Source organism: Ceratotherium simum, chromosome 18, assembly GCF_057802395.1.
Source record: "Ceratotherium simum simum isolate JZ-2026a chromosome 18, ASM5780239v1, whole genome shotgun sequence".
Lineage (NCBI taxonomy): Eukaryota > Metazoa > Chordata > Mammalia > Perissodactyla > Rhinocerotidae > Ceratotherium > Ceratotherium simum.
In genome coordinates this window covers 43900577-43923393 of record NC_141917.1, presented here as the reverse complement: position 1 = coordinate 43923393, position 22817 = coordinate 43900577, and the positions used below count along the sequence as shown (strand labels likewise).

At 34.3% G+C, this 22817-nt stretch overlaps 1 protein-coding gene across 4 annotated transcripts in view; it reads right to left on the bottom strand.

Moving 5' to 3' along the window:
- The window catches only part of GPBP1 (GC-rich promoter binding protein 1), a 77521-nt gene that overhangs the window by 6864 nt on the left and 47840 nt on the right, over positions 1 to 22817 (bottom strand). For 3 of the 4 annotated variants that reach the window (XM_087443292.1, XM_087443293.1, XM_004422834.3), the window contains exons 4-11: positions 20478 to 20601; positions 20116 to 20339; positions 17409 to 17475; positions 16286 to 16345; positions 9592 to 9776; positions 8844 to 8984; positions 7142 to 7309; positions 6484 to 6671 (exon numbers count right to left, since the gene is read on the bottom strand). In XM_087443292.1, the coding sequence (XP_087299418.1) occupies positions 6484 to 6671; positions 7142 to 7309; positions 8844 to 8984; positions 9592 to 9776; positions 16286 to 16345; positions 17409 to 17475; positions 20116 to 20339; positions 20478 to 20601 (1157 nt within the window). The remainder of the gene's footprint in view (positions 1 to 6483; positions 6672 to 7141; positions 7310 to 8843; positions 8985 to 9591; positions 9777 to 16285; positions 16346 to 17408; positions 17476 to 20115; positions 20340 to 20477; positions 20602 to 22817) is intronic. The other variant, XM_004422836.3, reaches the window with a different exon arrangement.

Here is a 22817-nt window from a genome sequence, read left to right as displayed (position 1 = left end):
ATAGGTAAGATTAAGCCTAATAAACTATCCTAGATAGTAAGATCAAAATGAAGTGTTTAATTGCTTTATCTTTGGTGTCAGAGGTTTGCCAGGCTAGAAAATGAAGAAAATTTGCTGAATTGTTGTACTAAAAGTAAAAGCAATACTCCTCCCCATTTTCTTTAATACCACCACAATCCATCATAGTCTTAGCTACTCATTAGGTCTTCTACCTTGAAAACAAAAGGTTGGGCTATCTTACCCTATCTTGCATTTTATAATTTATCTATCTATTGATAACACCTCTTAGGGGCATGCCAGTCATCATCCTCAACACATAATTCAATGTGAAAGAGGCTATGTTTTATAGTAACAGAAAGAGGACTTTCTAAAAAGTTCTCAAGCAGGACCTAAGTAAAATGACTAATATAGTTATTCTCTTTTCCTTCCAATTTTTAAAGAGCATACCTCCATCTTAGGCAAATAGAGCTAAAAAAGATTAAGAGGGAACCAAGCACTTTTCTCTAGGTGGGCAAACATGAACACTGTAGCTATAGTTGCTGTATTTGACTCGATAACTTCAGTTTCTGCTTCTTATATGGCCACATATCTTAATGTCGGTCTGACTATACCAGCTTTTTTTTTTTTCTTTCAGTAATTACATCTCTTAAGTATTTGTTACTCCTATTTACACTTACTCATTTACACCTATTTTCAACTTGAGCCTGCCACAAGTTAGCTACTTTGTAGACTTTTATACCTTTTTCAAACAATCTCACAGAGTATCAGTGCTCAGAGACTCCAAATAAATTTAACACTATACCCATATTTTACAGATGAAAAATCAAGGTAAAATAACTTGACTACAAAGAAAGAAATAGAATTCTGGTTTTCCGCCTCCCAAGTTAGTACATATTACACCAAACCCTGCTACCTCTAGACCAAAATGTCACAGGCATTGTTAATTACTATTTCTTTCATTTCTTTTAATCATTTTTCTTTTCCAATGCACTGTCTTTAGTCTTTAACCTAGATGGCCACCCTGTGAAATGGCCCTTCTATTTCCAACGCCACATAGTCCTGAGTCTACAGATCTAGACTGGTAAAACAATCTAACTGCTTTTGCTGGATCCTTACTCTTACTTGTTTCACTTTTAAAAACTGAATCTTAACTAAACAATAATGCAGATGGAACAAATTATTTCAGATGTTATACAAGTATTCCTAACTATCCATTCTCCCCTCTTTCCCCTTCTCTCCAGAGGCTGGAACTGTTAACTGTTTCCGGAATAGCTTTCAAAACAAATATTCTATGTATTTCTCTTTTCCCCACAATTAGGAATATACTGTAACAGTGATCTGCGCTTAGCCTTTTCATTAGCATTTCTTCCCATTCCCATTCAAACTATTACCAAATCAAATTACCAACTTTCACAATTACCACCCTCTGCTAAGTATTTTCAATGGTTTCCCACTTTCTAAAGAACAAACTTCTTAACTTCACCACCATGACCACAAACTCAAATTCCTTCCATTAGGAAAAGCATAGGATTAGAAGCAGAAGACCTGGGTCACAATTCCTACTCTATCACAAACCAGGTATAAAACACAGGACAATTCTTTCACTTCCCTGAGCTATTTCTTCATCTGAGGCACTGAAGAAGTTTGAACAGATCTCTAAGGCCCTGCATTTTCAACATCATCTCTAATTTCACTAAGGACTCCACACTCCTATCAAGATATTCCATTCACCAACCCTAAAACAAACTAGGTATGTATTCAACTCTAAACAACTCTTCACACCCCTTCTTCTTCCAAAATGACTACCCAGTACCCTTGCCCGTATCACTATCTCACCCTTTAAGATTTAATTTACGTCCCAATTAAAACCTTCTGACTGGTACTCAAGCCACAATGCCATCTTACCACTCTCTTGAATTTCTCTGGCACTCATTACTACTAATTCATTTGGTGCTTAAATAAATTAACTATCCTTCTGATAGTTGAAGCTATCCTTGATACCCTGTAATGATATATTAAAACTTCACAATAAAACTAAGGATAATATATGTGCCTGATTATTTCATATTTTATATTTTAGTTTACATATTTGAACAAAAGAGCTGTCCTCTTTGAGAACTGTATCACTATACACCTGATTTGTTAAATTCAACTAATATAAGTATTTAATATGTACATAACTTAAGAATCACATAATTTACAGAAAATGTGAAGTGAAGCCATGGGAAAGAAGTATCACTCCATTTTCACAGAAATAAAACCTGAAATCTAAAAGAAGACATTACTTTGTTACCTCAAAAAATCTATTAATGTATGTCTTTGGAGCACTTACAAACACATATTGATTGTACTAAGCAGTCAAGAAAATTCAAGATAAGAAATTTAAATTAAAATGGTTTCAAATCAGTAGCACCTTTACTTCATCCTTTTGCTGACTCAGGATCCTTTTTAGCATGTGCAATATTTACACAAAATAATCTACAAGATCTTGAGGGGTTAAAATAAGTTAAAAAAACCAAACAAAACAAAAAACAAAGATATATATAATGAAATACTCATTCAAGTAGTCATCACTGGTATCTCTTTACGCAGCATGCCCTCCCCTCCAGGGTTCATTCTAAATTAGGGTGTTTTTCTCCAGCTCTATTTGGCTTAGTTCCTAAATCCCATTCTATTTTCTCCTGTTAGTTAGTAGTCACTAGAGAACCAAACTCTGTCAAGGTATGGAACTAAAGTCTTCCCTGAGTCTTCATAAATGAAACAAGAAACCACCAAAATGCTTCCTACACTAAATATATGACTGCAGATTAAAAAATAATAATAAAACAGTTAAAACATTCATTACAGGTATTAGGGGTTATAAGAATATGTTCTAAAAAGTGTGGCTCAACTTTCTTTTACTACAAAATACTGAAAGGAAATACGAAAACAAAAAGGTATTAAGTGTCAACTTTCTTAGTATAACTTTAAAAGATTCTACAGGTAAAAAATTACCTTTATTCTTTTATTGCCTATGCTGTATCTCCCTAAAAGAGAACTCATCTTCTACTACCACTAGAACATCTGGTTTGTTACTTCTTTTCTCTGCACAGGCTTTCTTCCTTTCCACCAATTGTCTGACTAGAAATATTTAAACGACTATTGCTGAGAATGGAAATTAGCCGAACATTTTTGGGTAATAACACTGTAGTATCTGATTATTTTAAATGTGTGTGCCATTTGACCAATCAACTTCATTCCCAGTAATCTACTCCATATACACTTATGCAAATGTTCAATGATATGAATACAAGGATGCTCACACCAGCATTATTTTAAGAGACAGATGGAGGGAGGGAGAGAAAGAGAGAGAGAGGAGAAAGAAAGGGGGTAGGGGGACATCTAAATCTTGATCAATAGGGAAATCATTTCACAAATTATATCCATACTACAGAACAGTGGCTTCAAAGGGAGGATACAAGATGATCTACTAGAATGGTGGGAAAAAATACTGGAATTTCTATTTATGCCTGCCTTTTTAAAAAGGAATTAACATTCACCATTATTTTCTACATGGTATGACATTGCAGTCACTACTCAGCCTATAGATCTGAGTCAGAAAGCATGAACTATATTAAGAGGTAAAAGGGAATTTCACAACTTGGGTGAGAATAAAAAGTGTAGTTACTCATCTATTCATATTAAATGTACAATAAAATATAGTTTGTTTACCCAAACAAGTGAATTTATAGATAATACCTAGCTAAGCTAGCTCCAAATTAATCTAGCTAAACTAACTCTTATCAAATGGACACTCACATTTATAATCAGCCCAATAAATTATTTTAAGGCAAAAGGTAGTGCAAGTTAGTGTAAGAGGATTACAAAATTAAAATAAATGCCTATACTCTCATATACCATAATTATAGCTATTATCTACAAGAAAGAGCAGGACATGATTTGGTAAAAGGGAACAAAAATGATCACAGAGATATAATAATGTATGAATTGAGTGAGAAAAATAAACACTTAAAGGGATCTTTAATAAACGTTATAAATCTCATGGGGGCCGGCCCGGTGGCGCAAGAGGTTAAGTGCACACGCTCTGCTGTAGCTGCCCGGGGTTTGCCAGTTCAGATCCTGGGAGCACACCGATGCACCGCTTGTCAGGGCACGCTGTGGCAGGCGTCCCATATAAAGTGGAGGAAGATGGGCATGGATGTTAGCCCAGGGCCTGATCTTCCTCACAAAAAAAATAATAAAGGTTATAAATCTCATGGGCAGGAGAAAAGTAGACTAAAATATTATAAATTTGAGATAAAAGAAATATTCTCTCAAAATAAGCACAGTTTTACAGAGTAGATAGAAAAATACTAGAACTGTTACATCACTCACTCCCTTAACAAATTTAAGCACACAGTGATGTGCCATGCACCCACCATTCCAGGCGCTAGAATACAGCAGTGAACAAAATGGACAAAATTTCTGTCCTCACGCAGCTTAGATTCTTGATGAAAATAAAAGTTGAAATGATAAACAAATTTTTAAGAAGTTATTCCACAGTGGGTATAACCCAGTTCTCCACTATCCTGGAATTAAATGAAGTACTAGGAGAACTGGTATTAAACCAAACAAAAAGTCAAGTCAATCAAACTGGGCTATTAACAAGCATCAGCCCAAACTGAGCCTGGTCCTAGAGGATGTAAAAATTTTTAGTGGAAAAAAAATTCAGTTTATACACAGCAATTCTAGAGTAATATATAACAATATAAATGCATAAATTAACTTTTCATTGCTTTAATAGTTATAATCCAGGTATTAAAAATTGAGACTAATAGATTTAAGAATTCTAGCTAATGTTGAAAAACTGCACAAATATGTATGGAACAAAGCATAGAAAAATGAAAACTATAGACTGACTAGTAATCTAAATTAATCCTAGTATGCATAATAAGAGGAGGGAAAGTTTTGGTGCTATAATTTCTCCCTTCATGGTGTTGGACTTACATCAGCTGAACTGTATTTCTGTACCACAATTAAAGCTTCAGTGAAAGTGTGCTCCATTCAAACACACACACACAAAAGGAAGTGAGAAGTCGACCAACCTTTCACATACTGATGCTAAACCATGTGGTTTATTTCAAAACCATAGGAAGAGTAAGTCTTTTCTGCAAAAACACCTGCTCTTAACCATAAAATCATAGAACAATAAACACAAAAGTCCACTCTACATTTGAATACTTTTCAATTCTGAGACTATTAAGACTATAATGATAGAAGCAGAAAGTGCTCTTGAGAGTTTACAATAAAATAAATCACACATTGGGACAACCGGATATCCACATGGAACAGGATGTACTTGGACCCCTACCTCACAACACACACAAAATGTGCACAAGCAATGAAAGGAAAAAAGCTGATAAAATGACTTTATCAAAACTAAAAGCTTCTGCATTTCAAAAGGCACCACCGAGAAACTGAAAACAACTCATAGAATGGGAAAAAAAATCTACAAATTATATATATGACAAGGAATTTAAATCTAAACTATAAAAAAGAACTCTTACAATGCTCAATAATAAGACAAATAATGCAATTTAAAAATGGGCAAAGAATTCCAACAGATATTTCTCCAAAGATATATAAACAGCTAATAAGTACATAAAAGGATGCTCAACACTGTTAGTCATTAAGAAAATGCATATTAAAAACCACAAAAAGATACCACTTCATATCCATTAGAATGGCTATAATCAAAAAGACAGATGGTAGCAAGTGTTGGCGAGAATATGAAGAAATCAGAACCTTCACATATTGCTGAAGAGAACGTAAAATGGTACAGTCATTTTGGAAAATAATTTGCCAGTTTCTCAAAATGTTAAGCACATATCCCAGCAACTCCACTCCTAGGTATCTACCCAAAAGAAATAAAAATATGGTCATACAAAAACTTGTACATGAATGTTCATAGTAGCATTATCCATAATACAAAGTACAAACAACCCAATATCCATCAATTGATGAACAAAATGTGGTAGAACCATTCAGTGTACTATTTGGCAATAAAAAGAAACAAAGTGGCAACACATGCTTACAACATGGATTAACCTTGAAAACGTTACGTTAAGCCAAAGAAGCCAGACATAAAAGACCAAATATTGTATGATTCCACTTATATAAAATATCCAGAAAAGGCAAATCTATAGATACAGAAAGTAGAGTGTTGGTTGCCTAGGACAGAGAGTAAAAATGAAGAGTTACTGCAAACGAGCATGGGGTTTCTTCCTGGGGTGATGGAAATGTTCTAAAATTAGACTGTGACGACAGCTGCATAACTTTGAATATACCAAAAATCTTTGAATTGTAGACGTAAAACAAGTGAAATTTATGATATATAAATTATATTTTAATAAAACTGTTTAAAAATAAATCACATTTCTATAACAATATCAAAATCCTGGATGTAGAAAATGCGGAGAAAAAACTGTAAAAACAAATACTAACCTGTGTTCTGCCTCAAGTGAACTTGAAAGAACATCTGTTTGTGGGAAGGTTGAAGACCCAATGATCTGTTGGGAAATTACCGAGGCATTGCCATTCTCTTGTGGAATTTCATTTTCGTCAAAGTTTCGGTTTATATCCCTTTCTTGGTGGGTACTATTGCTGTTATGCAAATTAAATGAGTCATCATCCTGATTTTTAGAGAGTTAAAAAAAGAATGAGTTAGAGAATACAGTTGTTAAAAACTTTACAGATCCTGGTTAGATTTCCATTAGTAACACATAAACGTAATACTTATTATAGTCATTAAATTTAGGAGACATTCTCCCAAGATATACAACTAAGCTGTGGACGATATCCACAGCTTTCTGACTCTATGTGTTCACATCTATTCAACAAAGGCAAAACCAAAAGGATGAAGATAGGCAAGATGGTGAAAACATAATATGAGCATGAGTTTTTGTAAGTTTTATTTTTGCACAGGAACTACAGAATGAGAAAAATCTACTTTAGAAAGGAAGTCATTAATAGTTAGCTAGCCTTGTTTTCAGGAAGATGAAAATCTGATTAAAGTTTATTCAAAGGTCCTAAATGATATCTGCCCAAATATTTCAATGATACGTTAATATCAAACCAAGAGTTACACTCCAAGTTCAGTCACCTTCTCTGAGCCAGCATGGCTTTCATCTTCATGTTCCTCTTCTACTCGGTCCCTTTTCAATGCTTTCAAAAATTCACTCTTCTTATCAGTGCGCATACGTGTCAGTTTGGTTAGACGAGGCTGCTGATTAAGTTTATCAACGGGTGAAGAGGAATTTGAGCGATTACACTAAGAAAAATTCAAAAATATTAATAAATATGTAGACAGAGAACTAACACCAATTTAAAGATCACAACTTCCTATTTCACCTTTATTCACAATACAAACTTGATTTTAAAGTCTATTTCAAAGCCTACTGTTCCTCTATCCCTGTGTGTTTTATCTATTCTATTGAATGAGTAAACAAAAGAATTTTCTTATCCCAGAAACAACTAAGGTCTGATAATAGTAAGACCTATGATTCTAAATTAGGAGTTTAAATGTTATATTATAATATGAATCCTAAAATTGTTTAAATATTTCCATAACACATAGAAGAGCACTTTTTTAAACCGTCTTTCAGAGTTATAAGGTTCTAATAACAGCTCCAATAAGATCTATTTTATAATTATTTACACACAGGTACACATCGTGTTTATCAGGTGGGATTTCACCAGGGGAAATTTGAGGGGCAGGGGGGGACACGTACTCGAGTCCTTTTCTTTTGGGTGTTTTGCTTTGACAGTGGAACGCAACAGAAAATAGGACACTGGAACTCTGTGTCAAAGATTTTTAAGCCATGGATATAAATCATAATGCTTAACTGTTTGTAATAACGTCTAGAGACTACAATGAATCTAAGCCAGAATTAATCAGCTGAGAATGCTGGTCCTTCCATCATAGCTCTAAAATCCTATGATTGAGAACTAGTATATGAGGGGTTATAATGTTCTAAAACAGTAACCCAGAGCAATTTCAGGTATAACAATATACAGTCATATGCCGCATTACGACATTTCAGTCAACGACGGACCGTATATACAACAATGGTCCCATAAGATTAGTACCATATAGCCTGGGTGTGTAGCAGGCTATACTATCTAGATTTGTGTAAGTACCCTCTATGATGTTCACACGACAACAAAATCACCTAACAACGAATTTTCTCAATGTATCCCCGTCATTAAGTGACATGACTGTAATCACAAGTGTCTTTTGACTCTGAACTGGTCAGGGAACTCCCTGGTCTAGAAGTTTCAGAAACCAGGTAAAATGTGAAAAAAATACTTTAGCTGTCATGTATTCAAAGTCAATACAATAATAATATCTACATCTTTCTCTCTTCTTCCTCCTCTCTACCCGAGTGTTAACACTAATAAAATGTACATCATCCCCCAAAGATTATATAATACAAATCCTCATTTATGGTCAAAGTTCAATTCTACAGCATAACTTAACTCTATCACAAATGTCAAAATTGAAATTTTCATACTTCTTAAAAATTATTCATTCTGGTTGATAGGTATGTAGATGTTTCACTGTATTATTTTCTCTACATTTTGGGATTTGGAAATTTTTGTTAAAAATTTTTAAAATCATTCCTATTTGAAGCGCAAAAATGGTTAGCAAACAGATGGAAGAATCTGATTCAAGTTTCCTGCAAGAACCATAATATCTCATTTTAATGAATTCCTTTAATGAATCTACACCTTTTGTTCACTGTTAATCAATTATCGTGATTAGGATGTGTTACATTCCTCAGGAATAATTTTAAATGCCATACCTCTTTCACTGAAGTTGTTGATGGACTAAAACTCTTGGCAGTTGATTTAAAAGCATTAAAGTTGCCAACACCATATGTAGACTCATGAGGGAAAGAAGTTCCAACTTTATTTTCTTTAGTTTGGCTTTTCCATTGTGTAGGCTACAGAGAAACAGACAAATATTAATCTGTATCAAAAACAGATTATACAGGAGAGTGAAAAACAAAGTGAACACTATAAAATAAAGATGACTATATGTGGCTCATAAAAACAATTATTTTTGTGTTACACCTTAATCATTCCTACATGGTTCTCTTCCGTCTTTTTCTACAAATAAAATCAAAGCTCGGTATTCAGATAAGAACATCTGACTACACTGCTATTTTTTCAAAGTTTTATAAAGTTAGGTTTCTTTTGCCTAATATCAAGAAAACACAAGTGGGAGTTTCAAAAACCTAAAACTGAACACAAAGGAAACAGCATTACATATTATTATTAAGCAAATACACCACAGATGCACCTAGCAAAACAAAAATTTTATAGATTCCATTTACTACGACTGGTAAAACAAGAAAACATACATGGACAAACAGACATACCACTAAAGAAACAAAATTAATGACACACAACAAGCTAACTCTCTCTACTTATAAGTCAGCACTCCACCAATACCCCCACACTTTGGTGTAAAATTTTTAACATTCTTTTCCCAAAGTAACTCAATTGATAGCAACTTAAAACTTGCATTTTTAACAATTTAGAACTTACTTTTGCAGGTGGAGCAGCAGGTTTAGGGACTAAGCCTTTATAAACACTTGGACCAGTCCCGTTCTTAACTGGCTGTGACTGAAGATTTCCTACCACTGGGAATCCAGACAGCTGTAAGTCTTTTGTATTACCTTTCTTAATAACCAGCATCCTTGGAGCTCTAGATTTAGGATTCGGAGGATATTCTGCACAAATAAAGCACGAGCAAGAGTTACAAATAGTTTAAATTTTAGCATAAAATTAAACCACCAAAAGTATATTCCAAACCTTGATTATATTTAAAAAATAACAGGTGCTTCCTGGGAAAAATAATTGAGCTAAGTATGAACTATATTATCTGCTTAAGAAATGAAGCTAAAACATAACAGAACAGATCATAGCAAGAATTGAGCAACATCAAGTAATACAGATGAACACAGCTAGACAGTGGCCTAGAATATTAACTATGACCAAATCAAGATTAACTTACATTTTAACATATTTTTCATTAATTTTTTTAAAAATTGCAAATTTCGTCCTAATTGCTCTTAAGACTTGGAATATAAAGTACATTATATTTTCCTCTTCTCCATTTTGAAAACAGAATTCTTCTAATTACTTTTCCTTCTTTTTATTTCACTTATAAAGTTATTACCAATAAGCAAGTACAGTCCCTCTATTTCTAAATTCCTACTTAAGTTATAACTAATGAAAAAGAGAATTCTACTTTCACAATACCAATTCATTCAAATATTTACTGACCATCTAACCACACTGAAGGCATTATGTGAGTTGCAAGGCAAGCAACTCAATCCAGGCCTCTGAAGACAGTACTAGAAATTATAGTTGCTAACTTAAAGCTTTTCTCAAGACTACTGCAGTTGCTGAAATATGAAAAACTATTCCTAGAGTTTAATCATGTAAGTGTAATCAAACAGGTGTTACACACGAGCATGTTCACAATTATTGTGATAAAGTACACCCTCCCCTTCCCTTAGAAAAATTCTGAAAGCATCAGTTTCAGAGTTGGAGATTTAGAATAAAATAATCAATTCAAAGAGAGAAATCCCAGAAAGTCTAAATTAAAATTAGCTCTGCATATAAATAAGATATGGTCCTTTGAGTTGTGTAGATATTTGTGATGGTGCCCTGCCTCAAACAAAGCAAACCAAATTTCCTACTGGATCATCTCAAAAACTAAACAAGGACTCCTAGAGACATGGAGGGACTCACAGTTCATCTGAGGCTTCAAACTCTTCAAAATATAAAGTTAGTATGATGCTTCATTTATTATAAGGCTGAAGGATAAAACAACAAGGACCCAGGGCAAACTGAGAAAAGATTCATCCTTCCAAAAGTTAAACACATGTTAATCTACTACGGCAAACATTCTAACTTCTTGGCTGCCTAAAAGGGCCCAAGATGTGAAGACTAAAGAAGACTGAAGATCTTCAGGCACACAGGGACACAGAAATTTTATCACCAATACATAGCTTAAATTTTATCACCAATACATAGCTTTTCTGAAGAACTTACACAATGAAGTCAACAAAATGAAAATTAAGACTAAAGATCTCAAACAAGAGGTCAATGAAGAACACCAGAAATAGTACTAAACCATTTTAGTTTTGCAATTATTACTTTTGCTAAACAGATGATAACAGCATGAATAAAACAGTAAAAAAAGATTTTTGCAATTAGCAATTCTTCAAATTAAAATATAAAAGAAAATCTTAATGGTCTGGTATTCTAAATTAAATGAAATTCAGTCTGAGGAATGATTGATGCTAGGAAATGCAAAAGGTAATAAGAGTTTGCAGGGTCTCATCTCAGAGGAATGCAAGTGTTGAAGCAGGGACAAGTTCTATCAGTATACCACAATTAAATATGTTCAAACATGACTGATGAAGACGTCCAGTTCAATATGGCCAACTAAACATAAATAAGAGAAAAATTTATCTTCTTTCCCTTCTAGATCCTTATGTTAAAATTACTATAATGAGGGAGAAAAACAAATACAACAGTAAAGAACAGAAGGATCATCAGCAAGGAGTGATCTCAACCCACATTTCTAGACAGAGAAATAAAGGAAAAATCCTCAGTTTAGAGGGAGCACAAAGAACTTAACTGAGGAGGTGGCTAATCTGCCTTGTAGAATCTTGGATTATAGACTGGGACTTGGAAATGACATATATGGCAGAGGGCAGAAATGAAATTTTCAGACAAAAATCTATCACCAAGATAGATTCCTTACCAAATCCTTACTAAAGTAAATCCTGAACAATGTATTTTAGGCAAAAGGAAAATGATCCTACATGGAAGGCTGAAGGTACAAGAAGGAAAAATATTTTTTGTACATAAGCAATCACTGATCAAAACTAGAAGGCAGAAGAGAAGGAAAGTAGATAAGCAGCAGGTAAGTTTAAGCCTCAATATAGTTCCTGACTACAAAGTTCACCTTTTCTAAAATTGGACTCCTGGGCACCTAGTAATATTCGGGCTGTTAACTCAAACAGGCTTTCAGTGCAAAGAATGATAGAATACCCTATAAAGAAGAAAGGTAAAGCCTAAGAAATCAGTCATAGAAGAGCAGGTAGCAAAGTAAAAGATGATAAAAGTAACTAAAGGAAGATGACAGGGATTGGGAGAGAAGAGGAGCAAACAGTGTCAATGTACTTATTAAGTATCCATATTCAAATATTATAGTGCAGAGATTAAGAACACGTGCTTTTGCACCAGATTTACAAAATTTTAATACTTTCTCCAACCTTACTAACTAGTTAATCTCTCATTTATAAAATGGAAAGTAGTTCTTGTCTCAGAGTTACTGTGAAATGTTTTAAAATACACACTAGAAAATGTTCAGAAAAGTCATACACTATCTCCACTATAACTGGCTTCCAATCATACTTCAAATTAAAGGTGTCCTTGTTTGAGAATTTTTAGGTTGATCCACAAGAGCATGGAAGATGATAAAAATTGTAACAGAAATAAAAACTAAACTATGTCATGTATAACTATGCTGAATATACTACATAAACCTGCCCATTTAAGAACAAGTGTTCTTTTTTTTTGTTTTATAATTTTTTAAATTTATTTTTCCCCCAAAGCCCCAGTAGATAGTTCTATGTCATAGTTGCACATCCTTCTAGTTGCTGTATGTGGGACACGGCCTCAGCATGGCCGGAGAAGCAGTGCGTCGGTGCGCGCCCGGGATCCGAACCCAGGCCGCCAGCAGCAGAGTGCTCGCACTTAACCGCTAAGCTACGGGGCCGGCCCCTAAGAACAAGAGTTCTTAATGGTAATTATAAGTAATGAAAAGGTGGCAGCACTAAATAGCCAAAACTTCATTTGCATCACTTATATCCATTCTATATTACTTATAAACTGGTTCATCTATTCATAAATTATCTCAACAAATTCTCCTGACACAAATCTTCCAAGTCAAGTGCTGAAGCTGTTGGATTCAAACAGTACCCAATGTCTCCTCCTACACTTTCTCCATTTACTTTCTCAATTGGTAAACTATATGAAAAAAGACTCAAATTGCTTACTCTTTTAAAGTGAAAATTTACATACTGAGGAAAGACTTGAACACTTAAGAATTCGAAAGTAAGTGACCTCAGTGATTTCCTTCTTTAAATTACATATGCTTTATTATGTCAAGCTCATATAAGCAGGTATTCTCATTCAAATTTAAGTTCAAAATACCTGATGGCAAATATAAGTTTTGGATTTTTATATCATTATTTCCCCCTATCCTCACAACAAATGGAATCTGACAATAATTGACTTTAAATATCCCTTTATTATCTTGATATTCATGCTTTCCCAATATCTATGAATATAATAATTAGTTTCATTTCTTAAATACTAAGTCAATGGTGGAGGAGGAATGGCTCAATTCTTTGGAAGATCAGAATTAAAATACTGCCACGTATAATACAAAGTAAATTGGCCACATGCATAATTCAGAGCTGACATCTCAATTCCTCATCCTCTTTTCTGTCTTTCACTACTCTCCACATAGCTGCCTTCTATATACATATATTTTCTGAGTCAATCAATTTTTACTTTATTCTTTGATCTATCACTTAGAAATTCCTTTTTTTTTTTGCCTTTTAATAAATCTACTAGAATCTCCCTCACTTACTGGATTTTAACAACATAATTGGCTAACATTCACTAAACACCTGTAACATGCTCAAGGATTTCATATGGTAGACAATTTAATATTAACAATGCTTTTCTCATTAGGAGTGTTATCATCCTCATCTCACAGACAAGAAAATTCACTCAGAGAGATTAAGTAATCTGCCCAAAGTTTAAATAACCAATAAATAAAAGACCTATTGTTAGGGCCCAGCTCTGATTCCAAAGCCAATGCACTTAACCACTATATTATACTACCGGAGAAAATGAAAATTAAAGTATTGTTAGGCCAAATACTTCAAAATGTTTACCATCCCCAACTAAAAATACTAATAATAAGGCTATACTAAATGGTCAGAATAAAAGTCTGTAAGTGTGCACTACCAAGTACCATCAGGGTCCACCCTTTCCTTCACCATCACATTGAGGCCATTACTAATATGGTTTTCTCATTATTTTGACACAAAAAAAGAGGCAACTTTAATGTGTGAACAAAAGCATATAGCCAAGTGATGGGTAAACAGTATCTGAATTAAGTTTTCACACTAATGAGGAGGAAACTTAGTCACATAAGACATGTCCAAATCTGTTTTGTTTTATAGTAGCACGAGAATTTTAATCAAGTGAACTTTACTAACTTAAAATTTATGTCAATAGCAGAAGTATAGTATTCTTCCTTTAGCAAGGTCCCCTACATTACTCATATGAAAAAGAACAGGCTTAAAGAAATATACTTTTAAAATAAAAACAACTTACATTAAGAACAAGTAATACTTCTAACTCTGACCAAATAAAATTTGTGTCAAGTTGTCTAATCAAACCCTATTAATTTTCCCTTGTCAATCCTGAACTTGTGCTGCATTACCTTTTTCTTCTTGTTATAATTCTAACAACTGTTTTCACATAAGACATTGAAAAGTAGAGTCATTTCAATACATAAATAATCTACCAACAGAATGCTTTTACAAAGAAATTCGATAAAGATCATTCCCCTCTCTTAATTCCATTTACTAAGTTCCTTAAGGGGGGAAAAAAAAAAACTCACTGGTTTCCATCATAATCTAACTCATTTAATGCAATTATGTCACTCAATCTGTATGCTTATGGTTAATATCACTGGAATTCTCTAGAAAACAACCAATCTTTAACAACTAGTCATCAATTTGCTTTGATTTAGAAGACTAAACAAACAAAATTCTTAAAAGTGAACTCTGATGCTCTTAAGTAGTACAACAAATATGAGCAAAAATCAGGAAACTTCATCAAGTTATCAAGGAATAGACACAAATATAAATGCTGAGTTGAAACAAGACTATGCTTAAACTTGAAATTTTTCATTATTTAGTATCTTAGGCACTAAATGTTAGGCTCTGTTGCTGACATACTGCATCAACACAAAAATACCAAGAGAACTTCTGAAAACACACAAATCAACTGCCTCTAATGTCTCAAATTACATACAAACATAAACACAAATCATTTTTCTCTCTTTCTCACTCCCTAAATAAATCAATCACACAACTAAATTATTTTAAAATTCTCATAGGCACACTGAAGTACCCTGAATTTTTGTTTTAGTTTTAAATTATTAAGGACACAGAGATAGATTATTTTAATAAGCATTAATCTTATGCACCAAACAACAGTGATCCTGGTTAAGATCAAAACACTACAGAAATCAAAGATATAAGCAGCAAGAAGGTGTTTCCAATAAAGCTAATTAAGTTCTAAATAGAATTAAACTTATATAACTGTATTTTAAATAGCTTAATTACTTTCCCTCATGGTATTTTTTTAAATTGGGATATTATGTTTAGACTCTTTGCAATTTTTAATCTAGAAAAGGATAGTTTCCGGGACAAACTGGTTTGTTTGTTTCTTTAATACCCATTACATTTCCATTATTAAATTTTGACTTACCTGGAAGGAAGTAGCACTAGAAAAGTTCTATTGAAGTCTTTCCTAAAATTCTCTCATGTCTTCCTCAGGAACATAGCTATTTTAAATGTTGCAATGGGGAAAACAATACTTGGGAACCCAGAGGGGAAAGTGAGAGAGGAATGGTGAAGTGTAAATACAATGAAAGTTTCATTGTATTCCTATGGGAAGTACTGGGAATTTAACAATAAACCAAGCCACAGTTAACCATTTTCTTTTTTCTAATGCAGACACACTTCTTAGGTTATCTAAGACACAGTAAAGAGCACATCTTCCTTTTAAACACCTTTTCAACTAGTGCTCAAAATCCTTAGACCAACCCTGAAACAGCAGAACCAAAATCTTTGTATTAATACATTTTATTCTCAATATTTTCAAAGATGTATTTGCCTTTAAATCATTTCTAAAATTATTAAATTAACCAAGGAGCAGTACCAATAGTATCTAAAGGTAGTTTTATATGACAAATTGCTCACTAACATTCTTGATTTTTTATTTACTTTCATTCTAATCAAATCCAAATTACTCCTACTTTCTTAGAGATTCTATTTAACACCTTCTAGGTGGTTCTATATTCTTATGCAATCAGCTGTTCCCAGAAAAACTGAATAATAAGGAAACATACCTAAGAGAGGAGCTTGGGAGATTTTTTTGGTTGGGTATGTGTGTGTCTGGGCGTGTAGGCCTGGGGAGAGTGGTAGAAATACTAATTTGCAATACAGAAAAAACAATGCCATTCACATGGTTCTAATAAAAGTGTCTGACCACCCCCACCCCCACCCTCAAAAAGCCCTTAAATAAATTGGGAGATCAAAAGAAAACAAAATAATTCCCTAGAGTATCACCCCATAAATACAATAAAGAACAGCACAGGAAGTGGCAAAGTTTAAAATAATGCCTTTGTTGTTAGGACTAGTATGCTGTCATAAGCCACAATCCTTTTGTTTTGGTAAGTTGTTGATTTTCAATAGAAAAATACAAATGAACATCTGTACAAGTTCCAAAGCGGATACATCACCTTTGAATTTGGTATCAAATAATTAAATTTATTTTTCAGATCTCAAATGTTCATATTTAAAATTTTTTCATTATTTTAAACTTCACTTGAATCTTTAAAAAGCTGTCTAATTTGTACTATATGAGTGCAGTTTAATTTTCTGTAAGATGCTATCAAATTAAAACTCGCAGCAGTTTTAAAAAAAGGGAATTATTACCAGAAAAATTGTCATTAAGCTTTGAAAATCAAAAAGGCAAATAATTTCAATCACAGGCTAGTTCCATAGGCAAATTTACATAATTATTTTTAATATTCTCTATGTATAACCATTTCGCAGGTAAAGATTAATTTTATGTCACACTATGATTAGAAGTACTTATCTTTCCAGTTAAGTTTTCAACTTCGAAAAACTAAAAATCAAACTAAGTTTTTTGTTTCTTTAGATTATCAGGCTGCTCTTGAAAGATCAGACTCAATAACTTATGACCATTAAAAAAAAAACCTCGTATGAGCATACTTAATGGTACTAACATGTGCAAATCAACTATTTCAAATCAAACTCTTCTTGTATTCCCAATATCTTGTTTTTAAAAGGTAAGGGCTACCTTTTTTTGTAGCTCAGCAAATCAAAAGCAGGTATTTAAAAGAGAAAGTTTAACTCTAGCCTATTATTTATTTTAAAAAACACAAAAAAGTAAAACCTACAAAATAACATTTTATACCCCTCAAAGATAGATTAAAAATTACTTACCCCATACACCTGCAGCTAAAGATTTATTCTGATTTGGTTCTCTCTCATATTCAGGATTTAAAGACGGCTGAAAGAAAATTGAAATTAAAAGAATAAAACATTTAAACTGCTCACATTTTAAAAATAAATCCTTTTAAAAGTGATCTCAAACCAAACTAAAAAGCCTGATATGACATCACCAACTCTTAACTATTAAAGACTAATTATTCGTAAACCTTACTTTCAGCTTATTCTGCTAACCATTAAAATGGTTACTATCTATACTCACTCCTAGCCAGGGGAAAACAAGGCAAGTGTCTTCAAATATTCTCCTCATCCCCAACTACCTAAGGAAAAAGGGTGAATAAAAAAAAAAAAAGAAAGAAAAAAACAGAGAAAACCCAAGAGAATGTAGTCTTTGCATCAATCTGAGAAATCATCCTTTCTTAGCATAAGGTCAAGAGCAGGGAAGAGGAAAAATCAGACCGTTTCCCAACTCTTCTGTTAAGTTTTCATTGCTGGATGCTTTAGTTAACACACTCGTTCCTCAAAGCAAAGTGCAAACTTTTATTTCAACAAGTGCTGCTCAGGATATTAAAAAGAAAACTGAGTTCAGCATTAAATGCGTACTCTAAAGCTAATCTTAGTAGATATATTTACTCTCTAGGAGCCCAAACTTCCAGCAATTATACCAGATATTTTCCACATTACCCAGCAACACAGCCTGCCTTAAAGAAGGCCCTTAACACGTGTTGAATAAAATGAATGTTAATATAAATATTTTAGTTACCCAAAATAGTGAATTATTAACACTCTACTGACATTACTACAAAGTCCCAAAAGAGTATGCATGCATACCAGTAGGATTCCTCGATACAAACTAAATAGGAGTGAGAAGACTCTGGTGGGGTTTATACATGCTTCTTAAAAAATAAAGTATTAGAAATTACACTATAGGTCTATATTCCAGGTCTAGAATTGTAATAGTTGAAGCCCACCATCTTAGAAGTGGAGATGGGGTATAATAACAACAACAGCAACAACTAGGTTTTATTGAGCACTTGCTATGGGTTAGGCATTATTTAAGTGATTCACGTGTATCGCTCATTTAATCCTCACAACATTGTGAGAGCATACTATTATCATTCCTGGTTTGTTTATATAATAAAAATTCCATTTTATGTTAACAAGCAAGTGGAAAAAATGGACCACCAAAATGGGAAGGCATAGCGATTTCCAAGGTTACTTGATCACAAGACCAAAGAAGGTTTTTTCCCTCACCACTCCCCTGCCCTAAATCCAATCTATCAAATTCTCTCACATCCACCCTCCACCCATTCTACCACCAAACCATATCCAAAATCATTTATCTTCACTTATCACAGCTACCCAGTTAAAGTCATCGCCTTCTCCTGAACTACTGACACTGCTTCCTAGCTGGTCTCCCTGCTCTCACTGTAATCCATTTAAGATACAAAAACTGGCACAGTCTACTAACAAACTAAAATCAGATAACATGACTTCCCTCCAGAGAAGCTTCCTGCTGCATCTGGAAGTAAAATAGAATTCTCTACCTTTATCTGCAAAAGCCTTGCTCAATTGAAACCCTTTCCTACCTCTCTAACCTGGTCTAATACTACTCTTTACCCATAGTGGCCTTATTTTTATCCCTTCAACACTACAAGCTCGCTCCGACCTCAGGGCCTTTGCACTAGCTCTTCCCCTCTTCCTACCAGTCTTAAAAGCTCTCTCCTTATTATGTAGGTCCCAGATTAAATGTCACTTTCCTAGAGAAATCTCTCTTGACTTCCCAAACCGAAGTAGCCACCCAGTAACTTCCCGTCTAAATTCTGTGCAAAATACTACTTTTTCTTTTTATGTTCTGAATGTCCCCCACAGAATAGAAATTCAATGAGAGTAGGGACTTTCCCTATCTTGTTCACCTATGTATTCTGAGGGCCAATAACAGCTAGACTCATAGAGCCACTCAAATATACGTTAAATGAAGAATGAACAATGTATACAAAAAAAATAAATTACTAGGAATGAATCACAAGAATTCTTAATATAGTACAACTTAATATAGTACAACTATATTAAGATTGTACACTAGATCAATTTTTATGTAACTTAAGCATAATGTTTTAGATAAGCCACATAGTGAGATCTAGGAAAAGGAAAACATTAAGAAAATTTTGTTTCTTATTGGTTCATACTTGTTTTCAGTAGTGGAGTTAACATTCCTAATTGTATCTGACCTAGGGTAATAATTAGTTTGCCTTCCCTGACCACAATGAAACTTTTGAATAGAGAAAGTAGCTGAAAGACAAGGAGAGCTATCCTGGGTCATATATAAACAAATCAAGTGTTACTTAAAACAGACCATCTAGGTAAAATACACTGGTAAACATTCTTTCCAAAAGCTTGACAGCTTTTTAGAGATAACATTATGATGCACTTTGAATAAAACGGCATAAATTTATCAAAAGTTTTTAAAGACCACACAGTGAGACACAAGAATAAGGAGGAGGGAAGAAGGGAGGGAACTGGAGGAGGGGAGAATTATGAACAAAAACTTTACAAAATGTAAGGATTAAAAATAATTGGACCCGTCAAGAGTGACCTCTGTAGAAAATAAGCTATACTGATTAAAATCTCAAGAGAAAGCCTTGATGCTAAAATGGTACTTGCAGAAACCTCATTTGTATCAAAATTACAAGAAACTTACAAAATCCTCAGCCTCAAACTGTTTGCGTTCTCTCTTGTCTTCTTTCCTCCCCATTTCATTGTCAGGTATGTTGTTTTCATGTAGTCCTTGGCTTTTTCCAGAATGGAAAATACTGCTACGAGAACGGGAATTTCCACCATGGTATCCCCCTCGATGATTTACGTTTTCAGTACCATTTCTTCCATGTGTACGCCATCCATTTTTTTCTTTCCTTCCAAAGTTACCTTTATTTGATAACGGTAAAGTATTATAAATTCAAAGAAGATGGTTATACTTAAAGATTCAATCACAAAACATTCTTAAAAGAACATGAAGAAGCTTATCCTTAAAATTACCCTCTCTCATTCCTTAGCAAATTTTACCTCCATTAGGACGTCCAATACCAGAATCAAAGCCATCTGAAGAGTTGTGTCGTCGACGATTCACATCATAACGATTTTCTGTCCATGAAAAGTTTTCAGAATGTTTCTCAAAATTCAATGACGACTGCAACAAATTATAAGAATATAGGTAAACCTTCACATAAAACCTAAATATAACTTTAAAAACTAATAATACTCTGGGGCTTAGTTTATTTCCAGAAATTTTAAATGGTTGAGAAGAACATTTTGCACTTATTTTCAATGTTTGGTAACTGGTAACTTATAAGATGGATTCTATTGTTGGTCTATTTTCTTCTACTTAATGGAAACAAGAGCACCATTCTGAAAGAGCTCAACAACTACATCTACTTACCCAAAAACTTTAAGGTAAAATGCCACCATAAGGGAAAAAAGGCAAAATATAGTGCGTACTTCTCTTACAACAAAATGTAATATTCTGTATCATATGCTACTTGATTTAAATAGCTCAAGGTTTTCAATATCAGAAATTATGACAAATGAAGCTACAGTTCTATTTTAAGTTCTCCAGATTTATTTCCAAATTCCTTTCCCCCAAAGCAAATGTTTAAAAACTTTATCAAAGAACGTGTAAAAACTATTTAAAAAATTAGAAATGTATAAAAAACATAGAAGTCATAACTATTTATACAAGTTGCTGGTTTTCCCCAGTATTAATCCATTAACCTGACAAAATCACAATCAAAACTCCCAACTTTTAACATCTTGACAATTTCTCTGGGTTGTACTTATGTTACAATTCCCTCCAGGACAAAGAGTGGAGTTCCTCAGCTGCAATGCAAACCCACTGCATACACCCATATCATCCAGCTGGTTCCTTCCACACTGGCGCTGTGGAACTTATTAGTGCTGGTTCCCCTACTGGCCCTCGCCTCATCCTCATGCTGCTGCTCTGCTGTGAAAGATAAAGTCCTTGTAATCTCATGTCTCTGCCAGCATTTATGAAACCAGTTAACAGGCTAGCTTGCTAAGCTGCAAGTAGGATAAAAACCCAGACCCTTCACAGACCCTAACAGTTTTGGTGATAAATAAAATTTTCTGAAAAAAGACAAGGGTCTCCTGGGCCAGATTAGGGCATATGAGAAGACTCTCCAGGATCCGGCAGTAACTGCTCTTGTCCAAGTGATGGGTGGAAGAGTAAGGGTCCCTCACTGTTTAGTGGCCAACTGGCAAGAGGTAGGATGGAAACAAGGTGTACAAATGGTGCTCTGGTTGTTGTAACTTTCTCTAAGTAGAAGGAAGAGATGTTTTATCATGACGATGAGGTCGCAGCTGAAAGGCAATATATGGCTGTGGCTGCTGAATCAAGGGGTCTCCAAAGCTGAAATAAATACTGTCAGTAATGAGGATATCAAGTTTGGAAGAACTGAGAACATTAGAAGTAAATTTGTTAAGGCTGAACTACTGCTGCCTACTGGAAACAAAGTAAATGAAGAGCCTAGCTTCCTGGAGTGGAAGTGTTCTGTGCCCTTTGTACTCCCTGATCCCTTCCCTCCCCACTACATTGATCTCAGCTACTTTAACAAGAAAGTCGAGTATGCTGGAACTTAAGGAAGGAGACAAACTTTTATAGCTCTGTTGGACACAGGCACCCAAGTCACCATCCTACTCACTCCCACAGGGAGAAGACAGTACTAAGCATAGGGGTGGCTGGTGGCTGAAAGTACTGGTATTGAGGAGTGTGGAGCAAAGCCACGGTGCATGGGAGTAGGAAAGACACCAGCCTGGGTGTTTGCTGGAGCCTGGAGGTACACAGGAGAGGAGGAAACCCCAAACCTGAGTTGAGGAGCTAGAAGAGAAACAAAAAGCCTCCAAGCCACCCACAGAATACCCAAAGGGGTAGTCTTCTCCTGCACCCTGCACTTTCCCACACTCCCAGCTGAAGAAATCACGTAATCTCCCGAAAGCTTAGATTGTAGCCCTGATACGCATGTACTAAACTCCTTAATCTGTGTCCCCATAGTGAGAAATGGTACCCTAGTATCCCAATTTAACTAATGGAGTTTAGAGAAAATTCAGCAGCAGGAAAAGGAAATTCAAGTGATCTTGCAGGTGAAGCCTTTAAGCCAATTCAATATACTGGTGTTGTATTTTACAGTTGGTACTAATGTTATACACTTGTACTGAAAATGCTCAAGATTCTCCCATTCAGGGAATGCCACAGGTTGACAGGTGATTCCCATCCCCTTTCAAGCGGTCTGGCAAAAAGAGTATAGGCTCCTAGAAGGAAAGAAAAGAAAACCAGAGACAGCGATACAGTTGAAGACTTCACAGCTACTGGAGTATTCAGAGGCTATTTCC